General features: G+C 34.0%; 1 protein-coding gene across 5 annotated transcripts in view; it reads right to left on the bottom strand.

Annotated features, from left to right (window-relative positions):
* Positions 1-5,080: 5,080 nt before the first annotated feature.
* Positions 5,081-26,289, bottom strand: part of LOC114871237 — a 290,378-nt gene continuing 269,169 nt past the window's right edge. For all 5 annotated transcript variants that reach the window (XM_029176905.2, XM_029176904.2, XM_046287444.1 and 2 more), the window contains 5 exons: positions 12,359-12,516; positions 10,836-10,970; positions 9,988-10,193; positions 7,355-7,576; positions 5,081-6,404 (listed from right to left, as the gene is read on the bottom strand). In XM_029176905.2, coding sequence (XP_029032738.1) covers positions 6,309-6,404; positions 7,355-7,576; positions 9,988-10,193; positions 10,836-10,970; positions 12,359-12,516 — 817 coding nt within the window. In that variant the 3' untranslated portion in view covers positions 5,081-6,308. The remainder of the gene's footprint in view (positions 6,405-7,354; positions 7,577-9,987; positions 10,194-10,835; positions 10,971-12,358; positions 12,517-26,289) is intronic.

Genomic DNA, 26,289 nt, shown 5'->3' with positions numbered 1-26,289 from the left:
CCTACATTCTTTTCATCCCTACATTCCTTACATCTCTTCATCCCTTAAATCCCTACATTCCTTACATCGCTTCATCCCTACATTCTTTTCATCCCTACATTCCTTACATCTCTGCATCTCTTATAATAAATATATTACAAAAACTGCTTCGAGAAAAGGTAAGTAAAGGTAAGTTAATTCTTTTTTTCGCGAAAATTTCGAAAAAACAGCGCCCCCTAGCGGCAAAAATGCGAACTAAATTTTCGATGTTGAATCAGCGCCCTCTGGTGTCGAAAAAAGGAACTAAATCATGCAAAAATTTTGGCCCTCTAGCGGCAAAAATGTGAACTAAATTCTCGATGTCGAATCAGCGCCATCTGGTTTTGAAAAAAGGAACTAAACCATGCACCATTTTTGGCCCTCTAGCGGCAAAAATGTGAACTAAATTCTCGATGTCGAATCAGCGCCATCTGGTTTCGAAAAAAGGAACTAAACCATGCACCATTTTTGGCCCTCTAGCGGCAAAAATGTGAACTAAATTCTCGATGTCGAATCAGCGCCATCTGGTTTTGAAAAAAGGAACTAAACCATGCACCATTTTTGGCCCTCTAGCGGCAAAAATGTGAACTAAATTCTCGACGTTGGATCAGCGCCCTCTAGCGGCGAAAAAAGGAACTAAATTTTGAAAAAATTTAAACTTAAAATACTTACCTTTACTTACCTTTACTTACCTTTATTCGAACCAGCAATCATAAATATTATATTTATAATATATATTTTATAAGGATTGAAGCGATACAAGGGATGCAGGAATGTAAAGGATTCAGGGATATAAAGAACTGAGGAATGTAAAGGATCCAGGGATATAAAGAACTGAGGAATGTAAAGGATCCAGGTATATAAAGAACTGAGGAATGTAAAGGATACGGTGATGTAAGGAAGGTAGTAATGTGAGGGATGCAGTGCTACAAGGATACGGAGATACAAGGGATATGGAGATACAGTGATTTAGTTAGTGGTAGTCCCTGCGAGGCTCGTAAAAAGAATGAAGAAATAAATATCTGCGAAGGGAGGCCTTGGTCCATAAAGAGGAGTGGGATAATAAAAAATTAGGAAGCGTGGGTCTTTGCCCATAAAAAGCATAAAATAATTAATAACTGAAAAGGGAGAGCTTTGGCCTCCCTTGACAAATATGTGAACTAAATTTTCGACGCCGAATTAGCGCCTTCTCTGCTCTGTCCAAGTTGGGGGTGGTGCTCCTGGCATGTAACGTCTTCAGAATCTACGGCGATTACAAATTCACCAAGACTGGACATGCTTTTGACCTTATTAAAATAAATAAATATGTAAAATATAAATCTACAGGCATAAAGTACCATTTTTTGAATAAAAAACAAAGACTATTAAAAGACTTAACGTACTTTATTCAGATAATAATGATCCATAAAACATTGTTCATATATATATATAATATACATGTATGTATTTATAGGACTATGAACAAATAACTTGTCTAGGAATCTAATTAATAACTTAACATACAGGATAAGTGTATCCTTTTCTTTTTTACCAAGAAAGAACGCAGTAAGAAAAGCGATCGAGATATCTCTTTCGCCACGATCCAGTGATCTATTGATCATTCCTCTTCTTCTGTGTTGCTGCGCGCGATTATTTTACGAATATACTCGGTGGATACGGATAAACTATATAAACCACTCTTTAGTAAATGATTAAGGTAGCTTAGTCTACACATCGCTAAAGGTACGGTAATGTGTTCTCTTTCTTTTATCAAGTAAGAGGGTTCATCTTCATTTGGTTTCTTATCGCGATCATTGTTACGTGAGACTATTTTTCTTTTATCTTTAACACTTTGAGTGCCATGCGAAAGGATGTAGAAAATATATACCGTCAATTAGTAATTTTATTTGTTATTAATTTAGTCAGGTACAGGTAACACCTATATGACACAATTCCAAAGCATTTTTTATAACAAGGTTCTAGAATTGGAGATACTCTTATTCTACTTTTTAGAAATTTGAAAATTTGAAAAACCCCATAAGGCAATTGGAAAATGTGAAAAATCCCTGTAACATAGTTTGAAAATTGTAGAAATCTATATGGACATAGGAACACGTTGTAAATTAAAAATTGTGAAACCCCCCGTAACATAGTTTGACAATTGAAAAATCCCCCAAGAAAATTGGAATATGTGGAAAACCTCAGAAACCCAATTTGAGAATTGGAAAAATCTATGTGACTGACTTCGAAAATTAGGAAAACCTTAATTATGCGAAATCTTAATAGCACCTATGTTATACCTGTATTTAACAAAATAATTTCCAATATAATTGACATGGCATTCAAAGTGTTCATTTCCAGAGAAATAATCGCGGTTCGATGCACCATGGAATATCCATCGAACCGCCTGACGTTGTTTCCCTTTAATGGTCGTAAAATAATTGCGAAAAATAATTGCAGAGAAAAGAAAACAATATTTTATGCAGGAAGAAAAAATCTCACGGCAGAAGAGTCGATGTTTGATTGCGAACGTTCTAGGGCTGTCGAAGTTATCCGCAATTTCTTTCTCGATTATGATTGCTCAATTATAATGCAATCACCTTAAGATTCTCGTTGTTCCCGTCTCATGCAAACAGTCGCGAAATTCTCAAGCGGATATCACTAATGCTCGAATATTAAAAATAGACGTGAATACACGTTAAGCTTAAATAATGATCGTACATCTACATCGTATCAATAATTCATAAGCAATCTTTTATTATCGATATGACGTGCAATCGTTTCGATTCATCGTGCTTATACATACATATGGCTATTTCATTTTCTGTCTATTAGGATAATTATATTACAATAATAGATAGACGTAATAAATCGCCAGAAATTATATTACGTATAATTACTATGGTAATTATTATGCTTTCCCTTGAAGATTCTTACAAAATATAAAAGTTCAAGTCCTGTACTTGTACCTTGATACCACAAATTGTTTAGTAAAATTAATCTATTTTAATAGCTTAATTATTTTTGTTTTATGTAATTAATTAAAAATTTTTGTTTAAATGTGCCTCTCAAATATTGAAATACTCAAACATTCAAATCCTCAAAAACTCAAATTTTCAAGCATTAAAACAGCCAAGCACTCAAGTATCCAAGTACTTAAGTACTCAAATGCCCAAATATTCTAAATTTTCCTAATAACCCTAATTTAAATCTTCCATTCATATGTTTAAACATTTCCAGAAAAGTCTCAAAAGGTAAGAGAAGTCTACAGAATTTTAATAAGAACTTGTTGTTTCAAGGTACACCATTTTTCAATCATACCTTCCATTCGTCTATACAGAATCCATTACGTTTCGCCAGAGCCTTTTTAAATACAAGAGCGAAACGTAAAAACCTGCACGGATATTCGCAGCCCTAGTTTTATTTTTCTTCTCTTTGATTACCAGCTAATTAACATGGATCGTTGTGAATCAAGACGAAGAAGCGTTTATTCTTTTAAGTTGACGACTTTTATATCTGGAGTGTTCAGGTTTCACTGTACGACGTTCAACGATAATGATATATACATTTACTTCATTTCATCTCGTAGCATGCAACGGGTCTTTTAACGAGATTGAAAATAAATATTTGGCGTAAACTTTTTAGATGGTACCGCAAACGAGTTCAATCATTGCACGAATAAAATTTGTTTTTATATCAAGAAAACAGAGAGTAGTTATATATTTAATCATTTAATAAATTAACCAGTATTCTTTGATTATTCCTTTGATTATGTTAATATCAAAAGATGGTTTTTAAATAAAATTTTCCTATCACGCGAACAAAATATCATCGAACTCGTTTTATGTTTTATAAAAATTCGCGATATTATCTTTGAATATGTAATATGAAGCTAAATTATCGCCAGTAATCCGTGTAATTATTTCTCAGTTTGTCGAATTGATTATGCTAAATTGGACGATGCTTGCCTCTGTTCGGTTCGCTGAAGAAAAAGGAATCGCATCACGCACACGTATCATCAAAAATACACGTTTGATATGCTAATTAACCCGACAAAACTCACTGTCTCGCGAATACCTCGTATTCTGTCGAGTTCTACGGAATCAAGTTTACACAGCGGATGTTATCTATCGTGGAAATTATACAGTTTCATTTTGCCCTCTTTTCTTCTTTACTATTTCTCTCTTCACGCCGATCTAATCGAATCGAGAAGTGTTTGAACATGATTACATTGATATTAACAACAAATATTCATTGACGATTTCATTTAATTTGATGGAAAATTATATATAAGTCTTTATTAATAAAGTATTAATTAACTCTTCGATACATTGTTCTGTAAATATTGTATATTTTATTATCAATAAAATTGTAGAAAATTCAAAATTTTTAATTTATAAATTAAAAAATTTTATTTTAAATAAATTTCTAAAAAAGACAAGAATTAATTATTGTTACTTTTCTTATTCCTATCATTTAGAAGAGTTCAAAAATATATATATTTAATTTAAAGGCAAGGAAATTATGCAACGAAAGGTGAAAATTATTCTACTTAATTAATATTCATGAAAATATCGTCGATGAAATCTTTGTCGTTTATCTCAACCTAACTCGTGTTAAATCAACCTTCGACGTTCAATCAGTTTCGTTTAGACAAATTTATATCAACGCGATTCGAAAAGTCCGGGGAGTCAAGAGCGCAATCATGATTTAAAGCGTTTCACGAATTAATAGCGACGTCGCTACTATATTTATGCTAACTTAAAGTTTACTCACGAATATTTACAATGCCCTAAACGGTAATTAAGAGCTAACTAATCGACTTTCATCGTCGAGTTACGAGAATTACGGAAAAGGACTAAATTTATTTACAATAATCGTATTTGTTGATTGGAGATCGCACGGCGGAGAAAGTATACCTACGACTTTTTTTCTTTATTATAAAGAAAATTATTTATATTTTTAAAACATAATTAATTTCAATCCTAACAAGTGACGTACAAAATTTGGAAGGAGAAATAAAAATTTTCAAGTTTATAAAATAAAAGAAAATAGAACATAAGTAAAATATGTTTTTTAATAAAAATGAAAAAATTTAACTAAAGATTAAAATAATTGTACTTTCTAAAAGGTATGTTATATGAATAAAATTAAAAGTTACGTACAAATTAAAGGTCGTTCTTGTAACTATTTTATAAGTAACAGTGCAAGTGTTAAACGAATTTCACTTTTACACCAGGAAGACAAATTATGTGTCTTATCAAGACACTCCTAAAGCTTTCTCCAATACTTTCTCATTACGTGATGACCCAAATTGATTTAAATGTTATCGAACAATTTTCATAGAAATATTACCACATCGATAACCCATTTCCCTATCATTTATTTCTAATATCATTAATCATTATTTAATAATGCCTTGGAGAAAAATGAAGCTTTATGAACCGACTGAAATTATTGTTAAAACCGTACTGCAATCTCAAGTGAATTCACGAAAAGATCACGATTAATTAATCAATTCTCCAAGGAAGCAACGATATTTTTATTACCATCAGATCTACACCGTTGTTGGCTTTTCTGGGAAAAAAACTCTATTTGTAATTTTCATCATACCCTCTACCACAAACGGACGGTCTTGTTTCTCGTCTATTTCGCGATTCTATTAGAAAGTAAACGTACCAATTTCCAAAATTACTAATTTTTAAATAGAAATAAATTTAAGTTACCAATTCGCAAAATTACTAATATCCAAATAGAAAGAAGGTAAACTTACCAATTCCTAAAATTACTAATTTTTAAATGAAAATAAAGTAAAAAAATAAGAAAAGCTTACCAGTTGTGTCAGCAGAATAACTGAAACACCTAAAAGTTATTAACAATTAAAATTTCAATAAATACTACGTTTCACAAAAAAAAGAAGAACAAGGAAAAGGAAGAAGGGAATCGTCGTTTTTATTACATGTCACGGTAGAAACTCTTCAGAAACGATGTGTTTTCTGGCTAAGTTGTAGCTGCAAGGGTGAAAGGAAAGGATTAATCGACGAGATGGACGTAAACGGAGGCGAAACGCTTTAAATCTTTCTCGTTCATCGAATCCTCGGAACGATTCGAGATCCATCGATACTAAACTTGCCAAAATAGGTCCCAGATCTGGCATGGGACGACCCTGAATTATTTGTTAGGCATTTAAGCTATATACAGACGGGTGTGTTTATCCTTAAAGGAGATCGATATGTCTCGTTGATGGCGTTGGTACAGGTATCCCTTTCGGCAAGGAAAACCGTGTTCCGATGGCTAATTCTTTTCTCGACTTATTCCTTTGCGGACAAAGATCCATTAGTCAACGCCATGACTGGGCCAGAACTTCCCCTCGAGTTTGTGTCTGAGTTCAGCTCCAAAGAGGAATCCTGTAACATACAAAATAAACGTATTTATAGTAATAAAAATTCCACGATAACGGCTTGATATGAAAATTATTTTCAAAAATTTGATAGACATTATATTCATATGCAATTAAAATATCCATCATTTCTTTCAAAATTCACAAAAAATTAGAATTTTATTATTGATACGTATTATTTTAATTAGAACAAATAATTACATTTAGAATTTTATAACGCGAAGAAGTAACAAACGTGAAATCGTGAATTCATTGAATTTCTATCAAACGTTTCTCTGAACAGATTCAGAAAATTAAATAAACGAAATCTCGCGTCTCGTGATCGTAAGAAGATTGCAATGAATTTTTCCAAGCGTGTATTACGACATCGTGGCGAGTGCATTGCAAGGATCTTCGAGTGAGCTCGCGAAAGCTATAAACGCGTTTACGTGCGGTGATTATGCGGATACGATCGTTTCGCGGGACCATTTGACAACGATTCACTTCGTCGAATGCGAAACCGAAATGGCACAAGGCGAGAGAACGTTTGGTCCTGGTGTGATTTATCGCGGGTACGAACCTTTCGTCTCGACTTTACACCACGTGCGAACAACAGCAGACGGCTGGATGATTTTACGACCACAACTGAGTGAATCTTGTTTTCAAATGCTTACTCTTAACCTTTATATGAAGAAGTTAATTCAAAATCATTATACATATTAAAAGCAATGAAAAGCAATTTTTTATATGCAGATTTATTTCATTTTATATCGCCATATTTTGATGTTATTGATATTTAAATTGAAAATTTCTTATTGATACAGTTATTTAATTTCAATAAAAATGAATATCTTTAAATTGAAAAATGTTTTCTTTCTTATAAAATTTCTCAAAATAAATTGAAATTTGCCAGAGAACTTATGGTAAAGAAATGAGATAAGATTCTATGAATATCCAGAAATGTTTCAAATTACTTACAATGCTGAGAGCGTGCATGATGCAAGCCTGTGTTGTATTTTCGACGTGGATCAATTCGTCGCATTCTTCATGGTCCAGTCCGTTTACATCAGATCGTATTTTAATCGGTGACAAAGCTGCCTCGTTGTCCGTTGACTTGCCACTGTCAGGGGACGGCAATAATTCGTGTCTATCTAGATCCTCCTCCTCTGCGCGTTCCTCGCAATCTGAGGCTTTGGTTTCCTGTTGCAACAAATATAAAAGAGAACACGCGAATTACATCGGATCAATCTTCAATTTCATTTCAGGATATAACATCCTTCCGACATTATTAATTTTAACTGTAACACAAATATTACAGTGGAAAGTATTTGCTCAAAAGTTTCTTTGTTGAATCATAAATTTTGAATCAGATTAATTACTTCAAACAGAGAATAATTAATAGATATGTACATTAATTGTCAATAGAAGATATGTTAGAATTATTCAGGCAGAAATATATCCAATCGTATAAAGATTATAGCGACGTTTAAAAATATTCCATAAGAATTGAAAGTATATCGTCGATTGAATATTTTATATTGACCTATTTCACTTTCCTTTAACTCTTTGACTAACGCATATAACACTAGTGGCAAGCTCTACTTGTTCCTACTCGCTTGGCTGACCAAAGCCAGACCTATTTCACTTTTATATTCTCTATTTTTCGTTACCACCCTTCCTATTATCTATGCATATGTTAGTAATAATAATGAAAAGAATAATAAAAAAATTAAGAAAAATTCTAAATTCATTTAAATATCAATTTTCAAAGATAAATGAAACATTTAAATTAGAAAATGAAACTAGTTTAATAATAGTTTAATAATACTCCTTTTTACTGGGATGTTCAATAATTAATTAATGAAATATAATTGATAGGAGTCTCGGTGATTCGTTCCCAAAGCTGACAATGAAAATAACAAGGAGACAATCGGAATCCTGAAAGCCGAAACAAAAGTTCCGATTGCTTGATAGGTCAATCCGTATATCTCGTTCGTGCTCTGCAGTTGACATATCGACAGAGAAACATATGATGAAGTAATATTTTTCCAAGTTCTACGTCGTTCCCAACGGCGACAGGATTTCGTTCTTTTGTTACGGTACGTACTTTTCCTTCCGGCTGTTCAGAGAGGCTTGTCTTAAGCACTGTACCTTGCCTGACGATATTACAACTTGTTTGTTTTCTTTGCTGTAGAAAACTTATATCGTTCAAATTGACTGGAATTGTTGTTATTGTTTCCGGTTGCTGGATATCCGTGTTCAGATTTTAGCATAGACATTGGGAGTACTATAATTGATGTATTAATTAGGGATAGTGGAAGTTGTTTGGAATACTAATTTCATTTCATGACAGAAAAGTTTCTCAAAATGACACTTATGGCACATCAATTTAAAGCTTGAAGATTAAAGAAAATAACCATATGAAGGTTTTGTTAACATTTTTATCATTTTGACATTTGAGCCATTAGAAACTGATTAGTTGTTGTTAGATGATATTAAGCTATAAATTGATTGATTTCCATTAAGAATTAGCCACGTTGTACTATGAATTTAAGGTATTAAGATATTATGAGTGAACACGTAATTCAAAATCCTAATTGTTGAAATTTTATATTTTATTAATATTTTTACTCCAATTTTTCTTTTCTCTCTGCTCTTGTAAAGCTAGATTAAAACAGCTACAAGATCACTTCACTATCGTGACTAAAAAACAAGTTTGCAGTTCATCGTATTAAAGAAAAGAAATTTGAAGAGAAAGTTTGAACCCTATCTCGAAGAAAGTTCTTATCACAAGAAATCATAAAATATCGGCCAAGTTTCCTCGATTCCTGAATATTTAAAGCATGCAAGGTAAAGGATTCAAGAGCTCCATCTTCAAAAAATCTCTTTCACCTTGAAGAACTATTTTTCACGTTAAAACACCTCTTACATTCATTTCCCGAACAGATTTTCCACATAAAATAAGATCCATTATTTTCCTCGATGCTGAGCACAAAATAATATTAATCTAATTTCTTCCACAAAATCGAGAAACTTTTCTCTATTGTTCTTTCCAATATCGTGTTTACTTTCCACTGAAACTTTCCAAGTAAATCCATAAATCTTCTTCGATCTTTCCTGTTATAGATTAAAAAAGCTACCAGCAGCCGTGTTGAATTACAGAAGAAAAAGATTGCTTGGATCATCCAATTGCATCGGTAACCAAGTCAGAATTACTTTTAGAATTCAATCTATTGGGATTAAGGCTATTTCCAAAATATGTCATTGAAGGATTTGCTAATGAATTGCTAATGAACTACTTTAGAGAAAGGTGTGAAATTAAATTAACTGTCAACTGCAAAATTCATGGAATTTACAGTATCACTGTTTTATTTATATTTGAAAGATTTCACTTTAATATTAATAAAATTATTAATTTGCAATATTAGAAAAATTACTAATTTGCAATATCAGAAAAATTACAAAATTTCTAATAATAATGAATGGCAGATTAGTAATCAAAGTGTTAATAAATAAAAATATTTTCCTAATTATTTAATGCGAATTGCCTTCATTTCAAAATAGCAAGCACCTAATAAAACTTATGAAATAATAATTTTTCATCGACTCACCTGAAAGTCTTGCGGAGAAGGCGATGATTCCTTCTGGTGTTGACTGGGACTCTGTGGAGGACTGGGAGCAGATCTTGGACTCTGAGGTCGAGTTCCCAGCTCGTAAATGTTGATCATGTGAGCTGCCTGAGCGTGAACCATTAATTCCCATGCTGAAGGGAAGGATACTTTGCAGAGCACGCACAGCAGAGCCGTCGTAGAGTCTCCTTTAAACATTAAAATACCCTGTTTTTAATGGCTCCATTTTATCACAGAGACTCTATTGTCTGCAGGGTGAAAGAGGCAACTGAGCCGAGTTAAATCTTGATATTAGATTGTTGCAATCAACGTAAACAGATATCATTGCCCTAGAAAATTTTAATAAATCGCGTGCATACATTCCGCTAATCTAATAAATCTTCTGCAACAATGTTGAAATACAATTTTAACCCTATCTTTTTACGTTCAAACGAGAATTAAACGGAAACTCGCGTTACCCCAAGCAAATTCGAACTATCAGTTCGCCCAGAAAACGTTTTCGCGTGGCTCGTTTTCACGATAAAACGTGAAAATATAATTCCGTTGGAAAAAGAGGGGTATCGGGATACACGTTCGAATTTCATTTTTACACCTGCTCTGTTCCAATTCACCAAGGTAAGGATAACGTTCAGCGAGTTAAAGGGAACGGAGTAAGGAGAGTATTTCGAAACCGACTGGTTCCTTCGAATTCCGATGAAAGCCGGATCTTTATTGAAAAATTTCGTCGTCGGAATTCGCTGGGAGGAAAAAGGACACTCGATCGCTTTGTGAAACGAGTTTGCCTATCGAAACTGGAGGTGGCCTTCCAACTTTTCCCTTCTAGTACCTACTTGGAGCTGTTCCATTGAAGGTGTGACATTTACACGTGAACCGCAGCTTGCAGTAATTCCGTTTGTGCTCGAGTAACTCTCCGAGGTCCGTGAACATCTCTCTACAGTTACCACAGATCAGGATGTCCGGGTTACCTGAAACAGAAATCGTAAATTGATCTGTAGTTAACGTTCCATTCAACTCTTCTGCGTTATATACAGTTGGGGACGAAAATAAATGGACACTGTTTAAAACAGAATATCTAAATTAAAATTGGACCAAATGACTTGAGATTTTTTGAGAAGCTATAAAAATTGATTTATTAAAATATGTGCTTTTGTCGTTTCAAAAAATTACAATTTGGTGAAATCGTGAAAAAAATTAGTGAAAGGTAATTTTTCAACTTTTTTATGCGAGTCTATTATGTCTTTCGTTGATTCAAATAAGTTATGTGTATGCGGAAAATTTTATCGTAACGATAAGATGTCGAGAAATTATTTAATCAATGCTTTCTCGGTTAATTGTCGCTGATTTTGTATTCGTGTAGCGACAATTATCCAAGGAATTAGGTATTGAGAAATTTGTAAAATAAAATAATAATTCTATGAATTCGAAGTTTATTTTTATTCAAATAATCTCTACCTCAGTGATCCACTATCCTAAAGTTAAAATATTCAAATAAACGAAAGTTCTACTGAAATTACAATTCATCAAAACATCTGAAAACTCGATGTATCACCGAACTTCGTAACAATCTAAACTCGCGTAACAATGATGCAAACAAAAGCAAAAGGATCCAAGAATAATGAAGGAGAAAATTCACGAGGCGAGTTAAACCAGCTTCAACGTAAAGTCCCACTGTCGCGGCCAGGGATCCGCTTAATACATCTATTAAATAACTTTCATCGAGTCTGGCCATGCGTTCGTGAGAAAATTTTAATCCTATCGGCTAGATAAATTATTCTCGCTGCATGTCGCTCGTGTAATTATTTAACTACAAAACTTGTCTGATAGCACGGTGGGTCTGATATTCTGAAACTTTTTAAATGAAAACATGAATGGGTAGCTACCACCACCATTTCAACCAGTGATAAATACGTTCACTTTGATTCTTTTATTTCATCTTTATCAGGTATTCATATTTGGAGCAGAATGTAATTATCACAGATTTACGATTTCCGAGTAATTAAAGTAGTCTGCTATTTTCCCGTGAAATGTACACGATTACGCGATCTATGCAATCAAATCAACCGGCCATACAGATATTTGGCTTTAAATCATTTAGATAGCAATTATAGGTATGTATACTATTCTCTCAATCGATGAGTTCATTTAGGAGTAATTTGATTGATTAATTAAAACGAAATGAATGAATTGAAATTTCTTTAATTTTCAAAATTGCGACACGGGAACTTTTTAAATTCTCAAATTGCTTCACTCTTGAAATTTTCGAATAGAGTTACGCGAATTTTCCTAATTTTCCAACAGTACTACGTGGGTTTTTCGAATTTTTATCATTTAAGTTCGACGAAAAATTACTCACTGTACACTTTCAGCTGGTTCAAGTCTGGAACGGTGGTAGTGTTAGCAGCTGGTTGTTGTTTCTGTTGTTTCGGATGCTGCGATCGAGCCGGTGGCATCAGGCGGGGTCTCTTCAACGGTGGCGCCAAACGAGGTGGAAACGCAGTCGACGCGTAGTAACTGAAAATAAACTTCGAGCTGAGCGTGCAAACATTTCTGAAACCGCGAGTAATTGTTCTCTACGCTTCAATGTTTAACCCTTTCACCCCAAAACACGATTTAACGCTACAAGGATCATATGCATCAACTTCCCACAAACTTATGAATCCTTTGTACCTTCTAACTTTTCATGTACAACGAGGATTAAAAGCTTTATGCACTTATTATGAACTTTGGAAAAATTCAATAAAACAACAAAATTCTTTTGAAAACAATTTTCTGAAGATCACTAATCAGTAATCAATTAATAATTTGATAATTCTAAAGATTCAATTATCATCAACAAAATACAAAAAATGTTCAAACTAAACAATATATTTTTCATTTTTCTCTTTGCATATATAGTATGCAATAAGAAGTTTTTTAAAAAGAGGTCTTACTATTAAATGGAACAATACATTCATGGGATAGCAACGTGAATTGATGGCGCATAAAATCAGGTGACTTAGGAACGGCTTTAACGTGCATTTTTCTTACGATAATTTTTCTCCAAGAGTCTTGTTTATTCGACAAAGGAATTTGCAAGAAATGTGGACGGTGATTTCGTTTCGAGTTGAAAAGTAAAACAGTTGAAATTTTCTTTAATGAATGTTCAATCAAAAAATAATTATCAACGAATTAACAGTCCATCTATCTGTTGATAGAGTAATTAATCATATTTCCAAGCTGCGATTGGAAATTATTTTGAACACTGAATTTTATTTTTATTTTTTTCACTGCAATCGCGCTTAATGTATCACCGTTTGACAGCTACGAATAACGATTATAATTTAGGAATTTCTGCGGTAATGCGCTCTAATTAACGTCGAATTTGTAAACACGATATCTCGGTGATACTTTCGCATCGATTCGTCAAAAAGCCGTGTAAATCGAGAATAAATTGCAGGATCAAAGCGAAAACGAAGATCTATAGAATGCACGTAAAATTAATTAACTGTACTTTGAATTACCAACGATTAAATAATGTTTTTTTTTTTATTAAACGAGCTAAAAATCGTCGGATCTTCAGTGAGCTATTAAAGAATAAAGAGTCGAAGAAACGGTAGGAGGGAAAGATTTCGAAAGTTTTACAAGAAATTGGAATACAGAAATTCTGTGAAAGGGAAGGAGAGAAAGATTCGAGAGACTTTCCAGTGAGCCACCGAGAAACGGAAATTCTGCGGAACGAAGAAAGTAAAAGTTCCTTGGATCTTAACGGTGAAGTATTAAAGAGCAGAAAACTGAGAAAAATGTAAGTGCAGGGAATATCGAAATACCAATGAAAAATTATCAAAATGAATAACTTAACAATATGAACGAAATTGTATCTTTAAATTGTTGATAAATTATTAGAACAAATATTTTATGTCGAGTGTAATTGAATAAAAAAATAAAATGTTATAAATATTTGCATCAGTAAATTCAGCTTCATATTAATTAGGTCATTGTTAAAATTTTGTTTTACTAAATTTGAACGTCAGAATTGAATAACCTTTCATACTACAATTTATAAAATTTTTCATAAAGTTATTTACAATCATAATTTTTCGATCAATTTCCTTTTATAAATATTTTTTCAAATATAAAATAACTCATTTATTAAACTCTGTGAAAATGACATTCAATTTTATTGTATTAAAAAATGATCTATTTTTAAATTAATTTTATAGTAAAGATTATTTTGTATATAATAATAGTAATTGGTTTAGTAATTTGTTCAATACCTCATGGTTAAGTGTAATTCTAATTGTTTGTCAGACGAAGTTGATCTAACCTCGAGTTAATTGGAAGTAATTAAGAGTTAACAGACTGATTTAGTGGGACATCGTTAACAATTCTGGTACGATACATCTCGGCAACTGCTTGAATATCGAGTCGCGTTCCCTGTTTGTTACAGTTTGTCCTAATTAACGATTCTATTGAATAATTGCAGCTTTTTGTAGTCTAAATACGTGCACCTTTTGAAATGTGTTACTAGCAATAATTTGATAAATATTAAATATTTAGATTTTTGCAAATGTCCTAAATTTAAGATATCTAAGTAACACTGGATAATTCTACAAGTTTTAAGTTTAGGATTCTCAAAAATTTAATTTTAAAATTCTTAAAAATTTAATTTTATATCCTACATTACTTTAATTTCCTAAATTTTATTTTCCAATGTTTAATTTCAAAACTGATAAGTCTAACTTTAATAAAACATCGCACAATAGATCCTTCGAGAGTAAAATATTTAATAAAAAATGAAAAGCAAAATAATATTTATTCCCTTTTTTATTTACTTAGCTAAGTTGTGTGACAAAATGGAAATGTTAGTTGATGAAATCCTTTAGCCTGGTATTTTTGCAAATATGTTACGATGGAGAATAAAGAAAATTCCTCGAATAGAACACAATAATATGGTGAAATGGCGAAAGGGATTTGCAATACTCGCAACTTATCCTTTGATGTAGAGGAATGGAAAGGAATGAAAATCCTTTTGCAGGCGACACGTAATTTGATTTTCGTTGTCGTGTGACAAAGAAAAACTTGGGAGGCGGCTCGTAAGGGAATAAATTTCGGTTTTCCGCGTGGAATTTCTATTTGGAATCGGTATCGGTACAGAGGTCGTTCGTTTTCGTTGATGAATAAATTGCAAATAAATATCTATAAAAGCGGGTTCCTCTCAAAACAGGGTAAATATTGGAGAAAAATACAGCTTTTCACGTTTTCCTTTGATAAATGTTTCAAGAGGTCTAATGATTATGATGCTTTTATCGATTCCTTTTCATCTTTCAGTATGAAATTAGCTATATTTTCAGGACGAATTTGATTGCAAAGCTTTCAAAGACGTAGCCAGTGATCCTTTTTGGTGAAATAATTATAATTTTAAAATTACTTGAACACATAAATAAATTCTAAAAAGAAACAATAATTCTCAATGATTCAATGAAATTATTTATTGTAGGATTAAAATAAAAAAATTTGTTTCTAATCAAGAAACTAAAGATATCAAATTTCTTCTGTAGATTTGTTATTAGTGGAAACGTTATAAATAATCTTCTAATGTAAAGTTCAGTTATTGTAACTGTGTGAAAAAGCATTATTGAAGGCACTTTAACTAATCAAATAAGAGGTTCTGATTCTGAAAACGAGAAATAGCGAAGAGGAAAAGAGATTTCACGATAATCTCTTCAATCTTTCCACGATAGAAGTTTCTGAGCACTCTTTAATTACTCATAGAAATCCAGGACAGTCGCAAAACTATCATACGCCTGCGAAAAGTTTTCTCGTCAAATTAAATGAAATGGAAGAAGAAATCTTTGCAGATATTCAAAAATCTAATGATTTAAAAATTAATCATTCGTATTCCTTCTAATATCATTTCTATTCTAACTTTTATATAAATTTGACATATTCTTATTATTCTATTGTGCTGACCTTTAAACTTCCAAATTTCTGATCAAATTTCTCCAAATACAGATATTTTCTTCATTTACAATTTATAAGAATAGAATACAATTCAAAAATGCATTCTGTGTATCGACATCGATTTGATAATTCTATCAAATCCCCTGTCACATAAATGTCAATTAGAGATCTTTTTCACAAGAACATTAATAGATAGTCGCGTTCACTGGCCAAAGGTTTCTCATGAGATGCTCAAGACTGACATATGTGGGTTACGGTTAAAATAAGGATCAGTGTTATAACATCGTTATGACCTATTGTATTCTAACGCAAACAGACACAAATTCCTCTAAATGGATTACACATTTTCGCGAGGTTAAAAAGGGACTGTCACTATTTATAGACAATGAAAAAATATTCTATTATACAAATCTACACAAAGCATTAAGTGAAAAAATCGTGTTTAAAATAAATTACTCACGGTTCCTTTCCCCGCGACATTCAATATATGAAAAAATTAATTAAGAAAAAGGAAAAGGTATGTAAAATTGTTCACGAACAAAGATATCCGAACTCTTTTACAATTTTTTATAATTTTATATCAATTTTTAAGGATCTTTTAATCTAACGTAACAAACAAGGTATTTTCTCGACGCGTGACAGTTTACTTAACTGGATGAATTTTAATGAAATCCGGTTATATTGTATTTATCCAGGAAATTCAACTTCCGTTCACGTTGTATCATCTAAATTCTAAATACATGTATAATACATACCTACGTATGAAGCTTGAGCTTGAGCACATAAACGATTTTCCATTAAATTAACCAATTTGTTAACATTTCTATATGTTACATTAAATATACATTTTTTTAAACAATTTCCCAGCCTTGTTTAATAATTTGGTTTGTATTCTCTGCAGTAACTAGAGCAAAATATTTATATTTACAATTGTTTGTTTTCTCATGCTTTGTGAAAATAAGCTGATAATTTGATTTTACGTGCATTTAAGGTGTGTCAGGGTCTACTTGAAAATGCTTTTACCGCTAGTTATTTCTTTTTTTTTAAAACACGACATGACTTTTCAGCAGCGGCAGCGAATTTACATTACAAAGAGGTAAAAGTTGCAAGCTGTAATAGAATTTCGTTTCTTACTTTTTCCACCAGCGAACTGTACACCATCGTTGATGGAATTCTGCTCGATCTTTTACTTTCTAACGAGTTACATTTGTAAGTTTCCGAGTTTCAATTTCAAATTGGTCCATCATACGACGTATTTTGCATTTAGATTAAATTCAATGAAAATAAGGAGAAAAGAACATTTTTTAATAATAATTCAAAACAGTCGAGTAAAGCATTAGAGAAAGGATTAATTTCTAACAATTTTCTAATGGTATTCAAAATTTATTTCCCCACTTCTAATACTAATTATTAAAATACATTAAATTTGAGAATTAATATCATTTTGCAAAACGTATATTAATTTTTCTGAGTGAAAGCTCACGGTACACCTTCTCATTTAAATTTAAAACAGAAAAAATTTAAGGCGTCCATTACGGTTCCCTCAAACAAATGTTTTTAATCTTTGCACGCTTGCCACGAAATAAAGTTCACAGTGGTAGGTTGCGTTCTGTTTCAGAAATTCTGACAATGACTCATTGCTGCCAGTGATATAACTCGAAATGTCGTAGCCAGATTTCCGACGGTTCTGAAAGTATATAAGTTGCGAAAAAATGAGGGAAGTAAAAGAAACCTGCTTACATGGCTTTCATAATGTCTTCTACCGTGATAAATTTCTTTTTTTTGTAACATAGATAAATCGTCGACATTAATTTATTTATTATTACACAAAAATACTTTATTATATTCTAGTTCTCCCCAAACCCTTCTCTTCTTTTTCCACATAAAATTCAATTATATTATTTTTCTAATAAATTTTTATCATTCGTCTAAACGGAATACAAAGGCAAGCGTTTATCGAATACACGAATCGAGGAAGCAGAAAATTTCCTCTCGATAATTCTGATGCAGAGAATAATCCGTTCGAGAGGAGAAATAATATCCTCGCGGAAACAATCGTGGAGAAAACAATTGGAACGATTAATTTCTATTTTTGCTCGTTCCTAGGCTCGATCGAAGTCAGACTTTTCCAACGTGGTATTAATACCCGACCCTTTCATACGGGACAGAGAATTTGGTTTATGGAGGGTCAAAGAACACCCTCGTTGGCAATATCGTGGAAAATGTCATGGACAGGCCAGAATGTGTCTAAAAGTGCACGGAACGAGGGGGAGGGGAGGGTGAAGTCGTTGTTGTAAGGGTAAAGAAAAGGAATAAGAAAAACGAAGGAGAAGAAAAGCTAACCGTTCGAGGAGAGAAACGACGAGACGTTCCCTGGTGATTTGTGGAAAACAAATAATTGTCACTGGTGCCAATCACAGACCTCGTTGGACGAATACTAGGCCACAGATTCTTCTGTCTGGCTTTGCTTCTTGATGAAAATCTGTCGATTTATTCCCTCCTCCTCCCTTGTCTCGCATATATTTAAACGAATAGAGCTTTATCTCGATTCTTTTTCCTCCCTTCCACCGTTGAAAAAGGATTCCTGATCCCTCTAAGAGGGTGGTTGGCTAAAATTTAAATTGAATCGTTCCTTCTGTTGAATTAAACGTCATTTAGATACGAAACGTTTCTCAAATAAAATTAAACCAAAAAAAAACATCCAAACAGATTAGCGTAATCGATAGACTTTCCATTCGAAAATGATTTTCTCTCGTTGTTCCGTCGCCTGCAAATTCAAACTCGTAACACTTTTTATGTCCCGGAACAAATGGATATTTAAGCAATTACACGGGTCATGCGGCTGGCAAGTTGGTAAAATTTTTCGCGAACAATCGTGCTTGAAACTGCACACGTTCGGATGAAATTGTTCGAAAGATTTGTTAAATTTTATAAAACGTTCCAGCGAATTTTTCTAAATTTCTTTTCGTAGAACACTTAGATTCTTTTAATATTTGAGGGAAATATTTAATATTTAATAAGTACCGAGTGGAAGGTCTGAATAATTATAATTGTTACGATGTTTCGTACGGGAAAAAATTCTGCTATTTCAAAAGGCAACGTTTCCATAAATTCTAAACAGTTTATCCAGGATCGTTTGAGGCACGAACGTAACCCGGCCACGGTAAACTCGACTCGTTAGTTAAAAGTCTCGGTATGGTGTAACGTGGACTTTTAAACGCGGCATCGTCGTCGAAGTTTCGCCGCGGGGCTATTTGTCTCCGTTTAATATTACGCGTGCAACACGGCGGAACATTCCGAGACGCCGTAATCATCGAACTTCCGAAACTAAAGGACGATCGTTATACCTAGACGAGAACTGTGGATGCTCTTTTTTCTTCCCTGTCACCGGTCCCCGCAGACATTACAAGTAAGAAAGGAAGAAATAAGGGGGCACTTCAAAAGACCTTAGCAAAGAAGGAGTTTCGCGGTCGCCAATAATTGGACGGTGGCTTGAGAAGAGGAAGAAAAAAAAAAAGAAAAAAAAGAATTAAAATAGTCGAGACGACAGGAAGTGACAGTGTAGATGATACTTCTCTGTCTCTGTTCCCCCTTCGTCTAGCCCTTCGACGTCACCCCCACCGTCCTGCAGTTTTGCGCTTATTATCCGAAACTTTCAAAGCGAAACTCCGTTGCCGCGGAGAAGTTTTAACAACGCTACGAAGGCACGAATTCGTGGATATCTCTTGTGTCACGATGTTGCTGGGGGTAGATCCCGTGGCCGAAGAGCTGGGAACACACGGTACTTGAAGGAGCAAGGCAGAGAATCGGACGCGAGGGAAGATTCCAACGTACCGTCTCGTTCCAACGGCGATGAAACGACGCGACGACGTTGAAGAACCGGGAAATAATGGGCAATAAAACGAGATAAGAGCGATGAGAAATCGGCCGGATGGTTTCATAGGGATGACAGTTCGAGTAATAAATGGGTGAATAAATAAATCGTCGGTTTATTGCGAGATCCCGGAAAAATATTTGACGACTCTTATTCTCGACTGACCCATGGGTTTATGGGTTTTTTTTCATTAGCTTTTCGAGCGAATCTGTGATTACTCGTATTCAATTTTAATAATTCTTAACGGATGATGTTTTCATAAATACATTAATTCTTGATGGGGTGTTGAATTACTTTTATTTATAGCGTTTTAAATTAAATATTAGATTCGATAAAAAATGATTTCAATTAGCTACACTTAAATTTCCAGATTTTCACAAATTCTTTCTTTCCTTCTTTTTTTAATTTGCCAGTTGCGAATGAAAAAAAGATTTCCAAGCGCGTGTAATATCCTTCCGTGTAGAGAAACGAAGCATGCTTTGGGCAGTTCCACCATTGAAACAAAAATTTATAGCGGGAGAAACAAGAGGAAAGAGAAATCGCGAGAATCTGCGAACTCTTGTACACGTGAAGGTAAATAAATGAAAGAGGGGTAAAGAAGAAGGAGAGAAAAAATGGAATAAAAGAGAAGGGAGGGAAGGGAAAAATATACGCTAACAACTTCACGAGAAAACAAAGAACGATGACAAAAACGGGACCAGCAAAAGGATCACGAAGTTAATAATAACGTCATTTAGTTAAGAGAAAAGTTGCTTGGTTTGCTTCTAAACTGTGAAACAAAAGCAACAATGTATCTTATTTCTTCCTGAAGGTAGAAAGCATGCATTTTGTCGACATTAAAAATCCCTTTATTTAAAAAAACATTTTAAATAATCTGCAGAATTTTTCAAATCCACGTCATTATTAAGTCTTCAACCATTGGCATAACTAGGATTTTTGGGGGATGGGCTAGGTTTCTTAGATTTATTAATTTGGAATTTTGAAATTTTGATAATTTGGTAATTTGGAATTCTGAAATTTTGGTAATTTGGTAATTTGAAAATTTGGATAATTTGGTAATTTGGAATTTTGGTATTTTGGAATTCTAGAATCCTAGAATCTTAACAATACTAATAACTTTACAACCTACTGTACAGTAATTCCAAATTGCCCTGTGTCTTCAAACCGAAAGATCGCAACGTGTAAACGAGCAGCTGGAAGGAAGAGGCGTTAAACAGGAAAGAAGAATCTCCGTAACGATGCTCGAGAAGCCGAAAACAAAAAAAGAGGAAGGGTGCAAGAAACAGGAGGGAAAGAAAAAAGAAGGATAGCAAACTAGTAAAAGTAACGATGGCGGTGGGATGAGGAGGGGGAAAAAAAGAGGGGAAAAGACTAAGTTTTATTTCAAGGGAAGGCTTCAGAGGCCAGGACAGACAGAGAAAATACATAGCCGGATAAATACAAGCAAGGGCTTTTGATTCTTCTTTTCTCCACTTTCAACCCTCCTCGTCGTTTCACGCGTTGAAAACTCGCCACCCTAAAGCTTCAGACAATATCGAATCGATTTTATCAAAAGTCCACACACATTCGATTAAATTCAGTTAAAGAAGGGTGCCCGAACGTCTATCGAATCGTTGACGAAGCTGAACTTGATGAAATTTCAAACGAATTAGCGTCGCGACGACACAAGTTCACGGGCTTTTTATTAGACTCGTTCGCTCTTAATGGAAACACCGGATGGAAAAGGGTGAACTGGCTTCCGTGCAAACACGTACTATTCTGATATTGCCTTTAAATGACTCGATTAAACGTACAATTTGTACAAATTCTTCGAGAGAGCTTCGAAACTGTTTCGTGCGTCACGTAGATCAGTAAAAACGAGGAAATACGGGATGCTATTTGAAAGTTATTAAAAACTGATTTTCACGAATACAATAATTTTGAATACCACTGAATGCCATTAACCCTTTCTAATAAACACGAATAATTGTACCCTTTACATAGAACAAAAATCTTGGTCACGACTTATCAATATCTAACGATAGGTTTCTATTTCTGAAACAGTGATTGGGCTGCAATTCAAAGGTCACCTGATGACATTTCTCACCCTATTCTTTGTGCTTAACAAAAGAAAACTATAGTAGAATACAGTTTCCATCCCTCTATTTCAATTGCCAATCGATTTCTATAAGTTCCATTAATATTACAAAACGAGTCTAACATTATTCTAACTAAGTTAATAATAAAAAAGCTATTTTAACTCGGTAACTTTGTTAAATGATCGAATCTAAAAGCATTAGAGGGCGAAGAAGAAAACGTGGCTCGCGTCGAAGAACGATGCTTTTTGTCAGGGGTGGTTTTGCATGTGTGTACGTTGCCCGCTACAAATTAGTCGATAGGCGTGTAACGTAACGCCAAGTAGTTTGAAACTGGCTGTTAAACCAATGCAAATTACTGCAAGACAATCCTTGTGTTGCGGACGAAGGCGAAAGGGGCGTGGACCACCAGAGTTCGCCCTTTCTAATTACGTATCGCTCGGAAAGAGGAGGTAAAAGCTTAACCAAGTTTTCACGAATTAATGTTGCTCCTGTGTGTCTCTACTGTGAATTTCACGTTTCACAAGAACGATTTTATAATTGGCAAGGTAACTCGATTTCTCGTATCCTTTCAAAATATATAAGAGTATAATAGACAAGATTTGTTAAAAATAAAAATATTATGTAGACCATCTATGATCTATCTGAATGGAAAATCCTACAAAGTTATTTCTAGTTTTGTTCATTTAATAAAAATTATCTGCAGGTGATAAATCATAAAAGAATAAACATTAAATTAACAAGAGTATTATAAGCATCATCGAAAATGTTCAAAGGGTTAATTAAATCTTCTAGCAAATTTTGTTAGCATCGTTTCAGGTATAACCTGCAATTTTACTACAAATTGGATGTAATGTAGGTGTAATACCCTAGTGTATAAGCAAGAAAGGATATCGAGTTAATCAGGAATATTCATCCCTCAGGGTATCGTTTCACAGCTACGATTAACCTCTATTTCGTACTCGTGCAACGGAGATTTATATCGCAAGCCTATTGTTCCCAATTTCTCTCTTCACTATTATAGAATATAGCTGGTAATTTAATTATACGATTCGTTATTAGCCCAGCTAATGAGCGTACGAAATTTGAAACAACAAAACATAACTGAAACATTTGAGTTTTAATTAATGCAAATATAATATAATATATTCCATTCATTTAATATTAATTTTATAAGTTTTCCAACTAATACTTCAAGTACACAAATCAAATTATGAAATATTGAATGATGAAATTAGAGCAAGATTTCTATCGAGTGTTAACTGTTCTCAATTAATGGTAAATGGTTCCCATGAGAATTTTCTCTGTCTAGAAACTGGATGATTAATTACAAATTGAATTGGTTACAGGTATATGACGGTATAACAACTGACTTGCACCTAGAGGTACACACATATACGCCGAAGGGTGTCAGGTTAATTAGGGACATTCGTCCCTCAAGACATCGCTTTGTGACTAGGAGGCTTAACTGGACACGATGCATCCTGACCCCTAACAGCACCCTGGCCTATAAGCTTGATCCCCATCGACATACATTAAGTGCACGGATTTCAGATGTCTATCTGAGCTGTGTCAAATTAAGTGTCACCTGCCAGATACGTCAGATTTAATCGATGTAAGAGCACAAGCTGCTTTCGTGTATTGATTATGACATGGGACAGTCCGCTAAACAATCCTGAACAGTCTTCATTTTCATTTCGTTTTAATACGATTGCTGAGAAAATTTAGATAATTTTAAATAAGAATTATAGAAATAACAAATTTGTATCTAAAATTATTTAAATAATTCTCATAGTTTCTTTTTATGTTAATCGAAGACTATTAATAAAAATTCCGAGACTATTTACATATTATAGATCCACAAAAATTCTTCTAATTCATCAAATACTATCATACCATCAATCAAAAATCATGAAAACCTTACCATACATGCTAAGAAAAAAAAACTTTATAAAATTTTATCAATAATGTACTCAAAAGATAGAGGAAATGATGCTGAGAATAATGCAATTGGATCCAAGTCGATATCTCAATTGGTTCTCGAGATACAGGGGTTTAAAGTATAGAGGCGCGGGCATGGAATTATGAATGGCAGCCGAAAGCGCGGGAACTCCGTGACCTACATTTTTTCCAGGAAGTGCGTATACTACGCGTAGTAATAGTAAAAAGACGCAGACTCAGTGTTTATCAATGACCACGGCAATACTACAAAGCTCGGGATAGGTCAACGGCTAGGAGCGAGTGAGACAACGATAGAAAACTACTAAAAATTAGGCTTCTCTTTACACGACGATATCTCAGTAACCAGAAGTCGTATCTTCATAAATCCAAAACCACTATAAAGCTGAAGCTTCAGAGCTTCCAACAATGCTATAATTATTGCAATAATGCAAATAGTTTCGGAATTATTGTTATTTAAATTTTTAACAATTTTAATAGGATTTCTGATGGATTTTGCGAGGTATTTTTGATTTTTCTGAATATCCTGGGCACTCTATTGTTTATAATAATACTAATTATTGTTAATACTGTTGTGAATAAAAACTTGGTGAAGATTATTTAAACAAATTAGCTCTGGTATTGAGTCAAACCGTTTTTCTGCGTTTAGAATCTAAAATTTAAATGATTGATTGCTAAAGGTATAATTGTTGAATCTTTCAATGATGGTATTAATTGTTAATTTAAATTAACAAATAACTGTTAAGGTAGGATAGGTCAGACCTTAGCAATTTGTATTTTCTACAAATGTAAATTAGTTTTGAAATAAAGTGCCGAGTAAAACTTACAGAATTCTTTAACTGAACCTATTTATTCTCAAAATCGCCCCTAAAAACTACGTACAAAAACAGAAACCAGTCATCAGTACAGAAGCAATACTAAAATTACCTTCGAAACACAGTTTCTCGAATACAATTTAGCAAACGTATCGGAATGGAGGGAAGAACATTGGCCCGTGTCTACGACAAGCAAGAAACTTAATCGAACGCGAATTCTCGACGCTACAGTACCGGTTTCGATCTCGAGCCACTTCTTTGTCCGTCATTTGCGTCCAGAATTTGTTACTCCCTGGACACGAGAGACCGTTTTGCTGGAAAAGAGAGCTGGCCGGAAATTGGCCGCAGATACACGCTCGACCACGAACAAAACACGCGGGTGCAAAAGTAAAAAATAAAAAAAAAAAAAAAACGCCCCCTTGTTCGACGGGGTTGGAAAAGATATCAAAAGCAATCAATTCCTTTTTACTCGACGAACAATGTTCCCCACCCTCCCTCTTGCCAGGGTAATGGCGTTCGCGTCGCCTCTGGCATTCGGAGGCATCGTGTGCGTTACAGTGTGTGTTTCCTATGTGGTGCGTGTTGCATATTTAAAGCAGCGGGCAAGAACGGAATATAAAGTCCGTTGGAAAACAGTGGTCGAGCAAAAAGAAACGACGTTAACCGGGTAGAGAGGTTTTGGTCGCGTTTCGCGTACACCGTCGTTCTTGCAAAAATTAATAAAGCAACGTCACGTGGTTTGCCGTTGTGTTTGGCGGAAAGAAAAGCTAGCAGAACCCCATGAATGTGCCCTCATCCCTCCCTCTCTCTTTCAGGTTATAATTCCATTCCACACGGCTGGCCAGCAACAGCCTCACCTGAGCTTATGACTTTTATTCGGACCTCCTATTTCTACATGCTGGTCACGAACTGTCTCTGAATCGCAACAATTAAAGCAAAAGTACCGACCGTCCTGGCTTTTTCAAGCTTTCGCGTCCCTTGCTGCACACTGATCGCGAAAAAAAAAAAATATACACGGTCGAAAGAACGGGAAACGAGAACATTATTGGGTGTGAATTACGCAGGAACAGGGAGGAATTAGTTTGCGAGGGTTTCGTGGAAAACGGGATGAGTATATGCGAGTGAAAAGTGGAGCTGAATAATCGTGGATGGAATTTTTTACAGCTTTGGTTCTTATCTAAAAATATTGTAATAGGGGGACCTTGCTTATTTTAGAAAAAATTCTAGTTACGTCAATGGCCTTCTAATATTACTATGAATTGCTAATTATTTACTGTTCATTGAATTTAACCCTCGAACAACGGAGCCACATTTACAAAGCATATACAAGGACATTAATCTAAAGTTAAATTACAATGGCTCTCTCCATGGTCCGCTGTTCGAGGGTTAAAATGGCAAACTTTCAATATCACTACGTACCAAAGAAAACTACCTCACCCTTCAGAAATCTAAGTTCGATGATAAACAAAGAATCACATCTGTATTCTTGAAATTTGAATAACAAGTGAAATACGAAAAGAAATGGAAAAATCGAACGGTGCGAACAATATCACCCATAAGTTTGAACGTTGCTCCATAATCCTGCCAATCCCCGATTCCACATAAAAATTTGTTTTCCGAA

This window comes from Osmia bicornis, chromosome 10 (assembly GCF_907164935.1).
Source record: "Osmia bicornis bicornis chromosome 10, iOsmBic2.1, whole genome shotgun sequence".
Classification (NCBI taxonomy): domain Eukaryota; kingdom Metazoa; phylum Arthropoda; class Insecta; order Hymenoptera; family Megachilidae; genus Osmia; species Osmia bicornis.
Note: the sequence above shows the minus strand (reverse complement) of the source record. Positions and strands in the feature narration are given on the sequence as shown.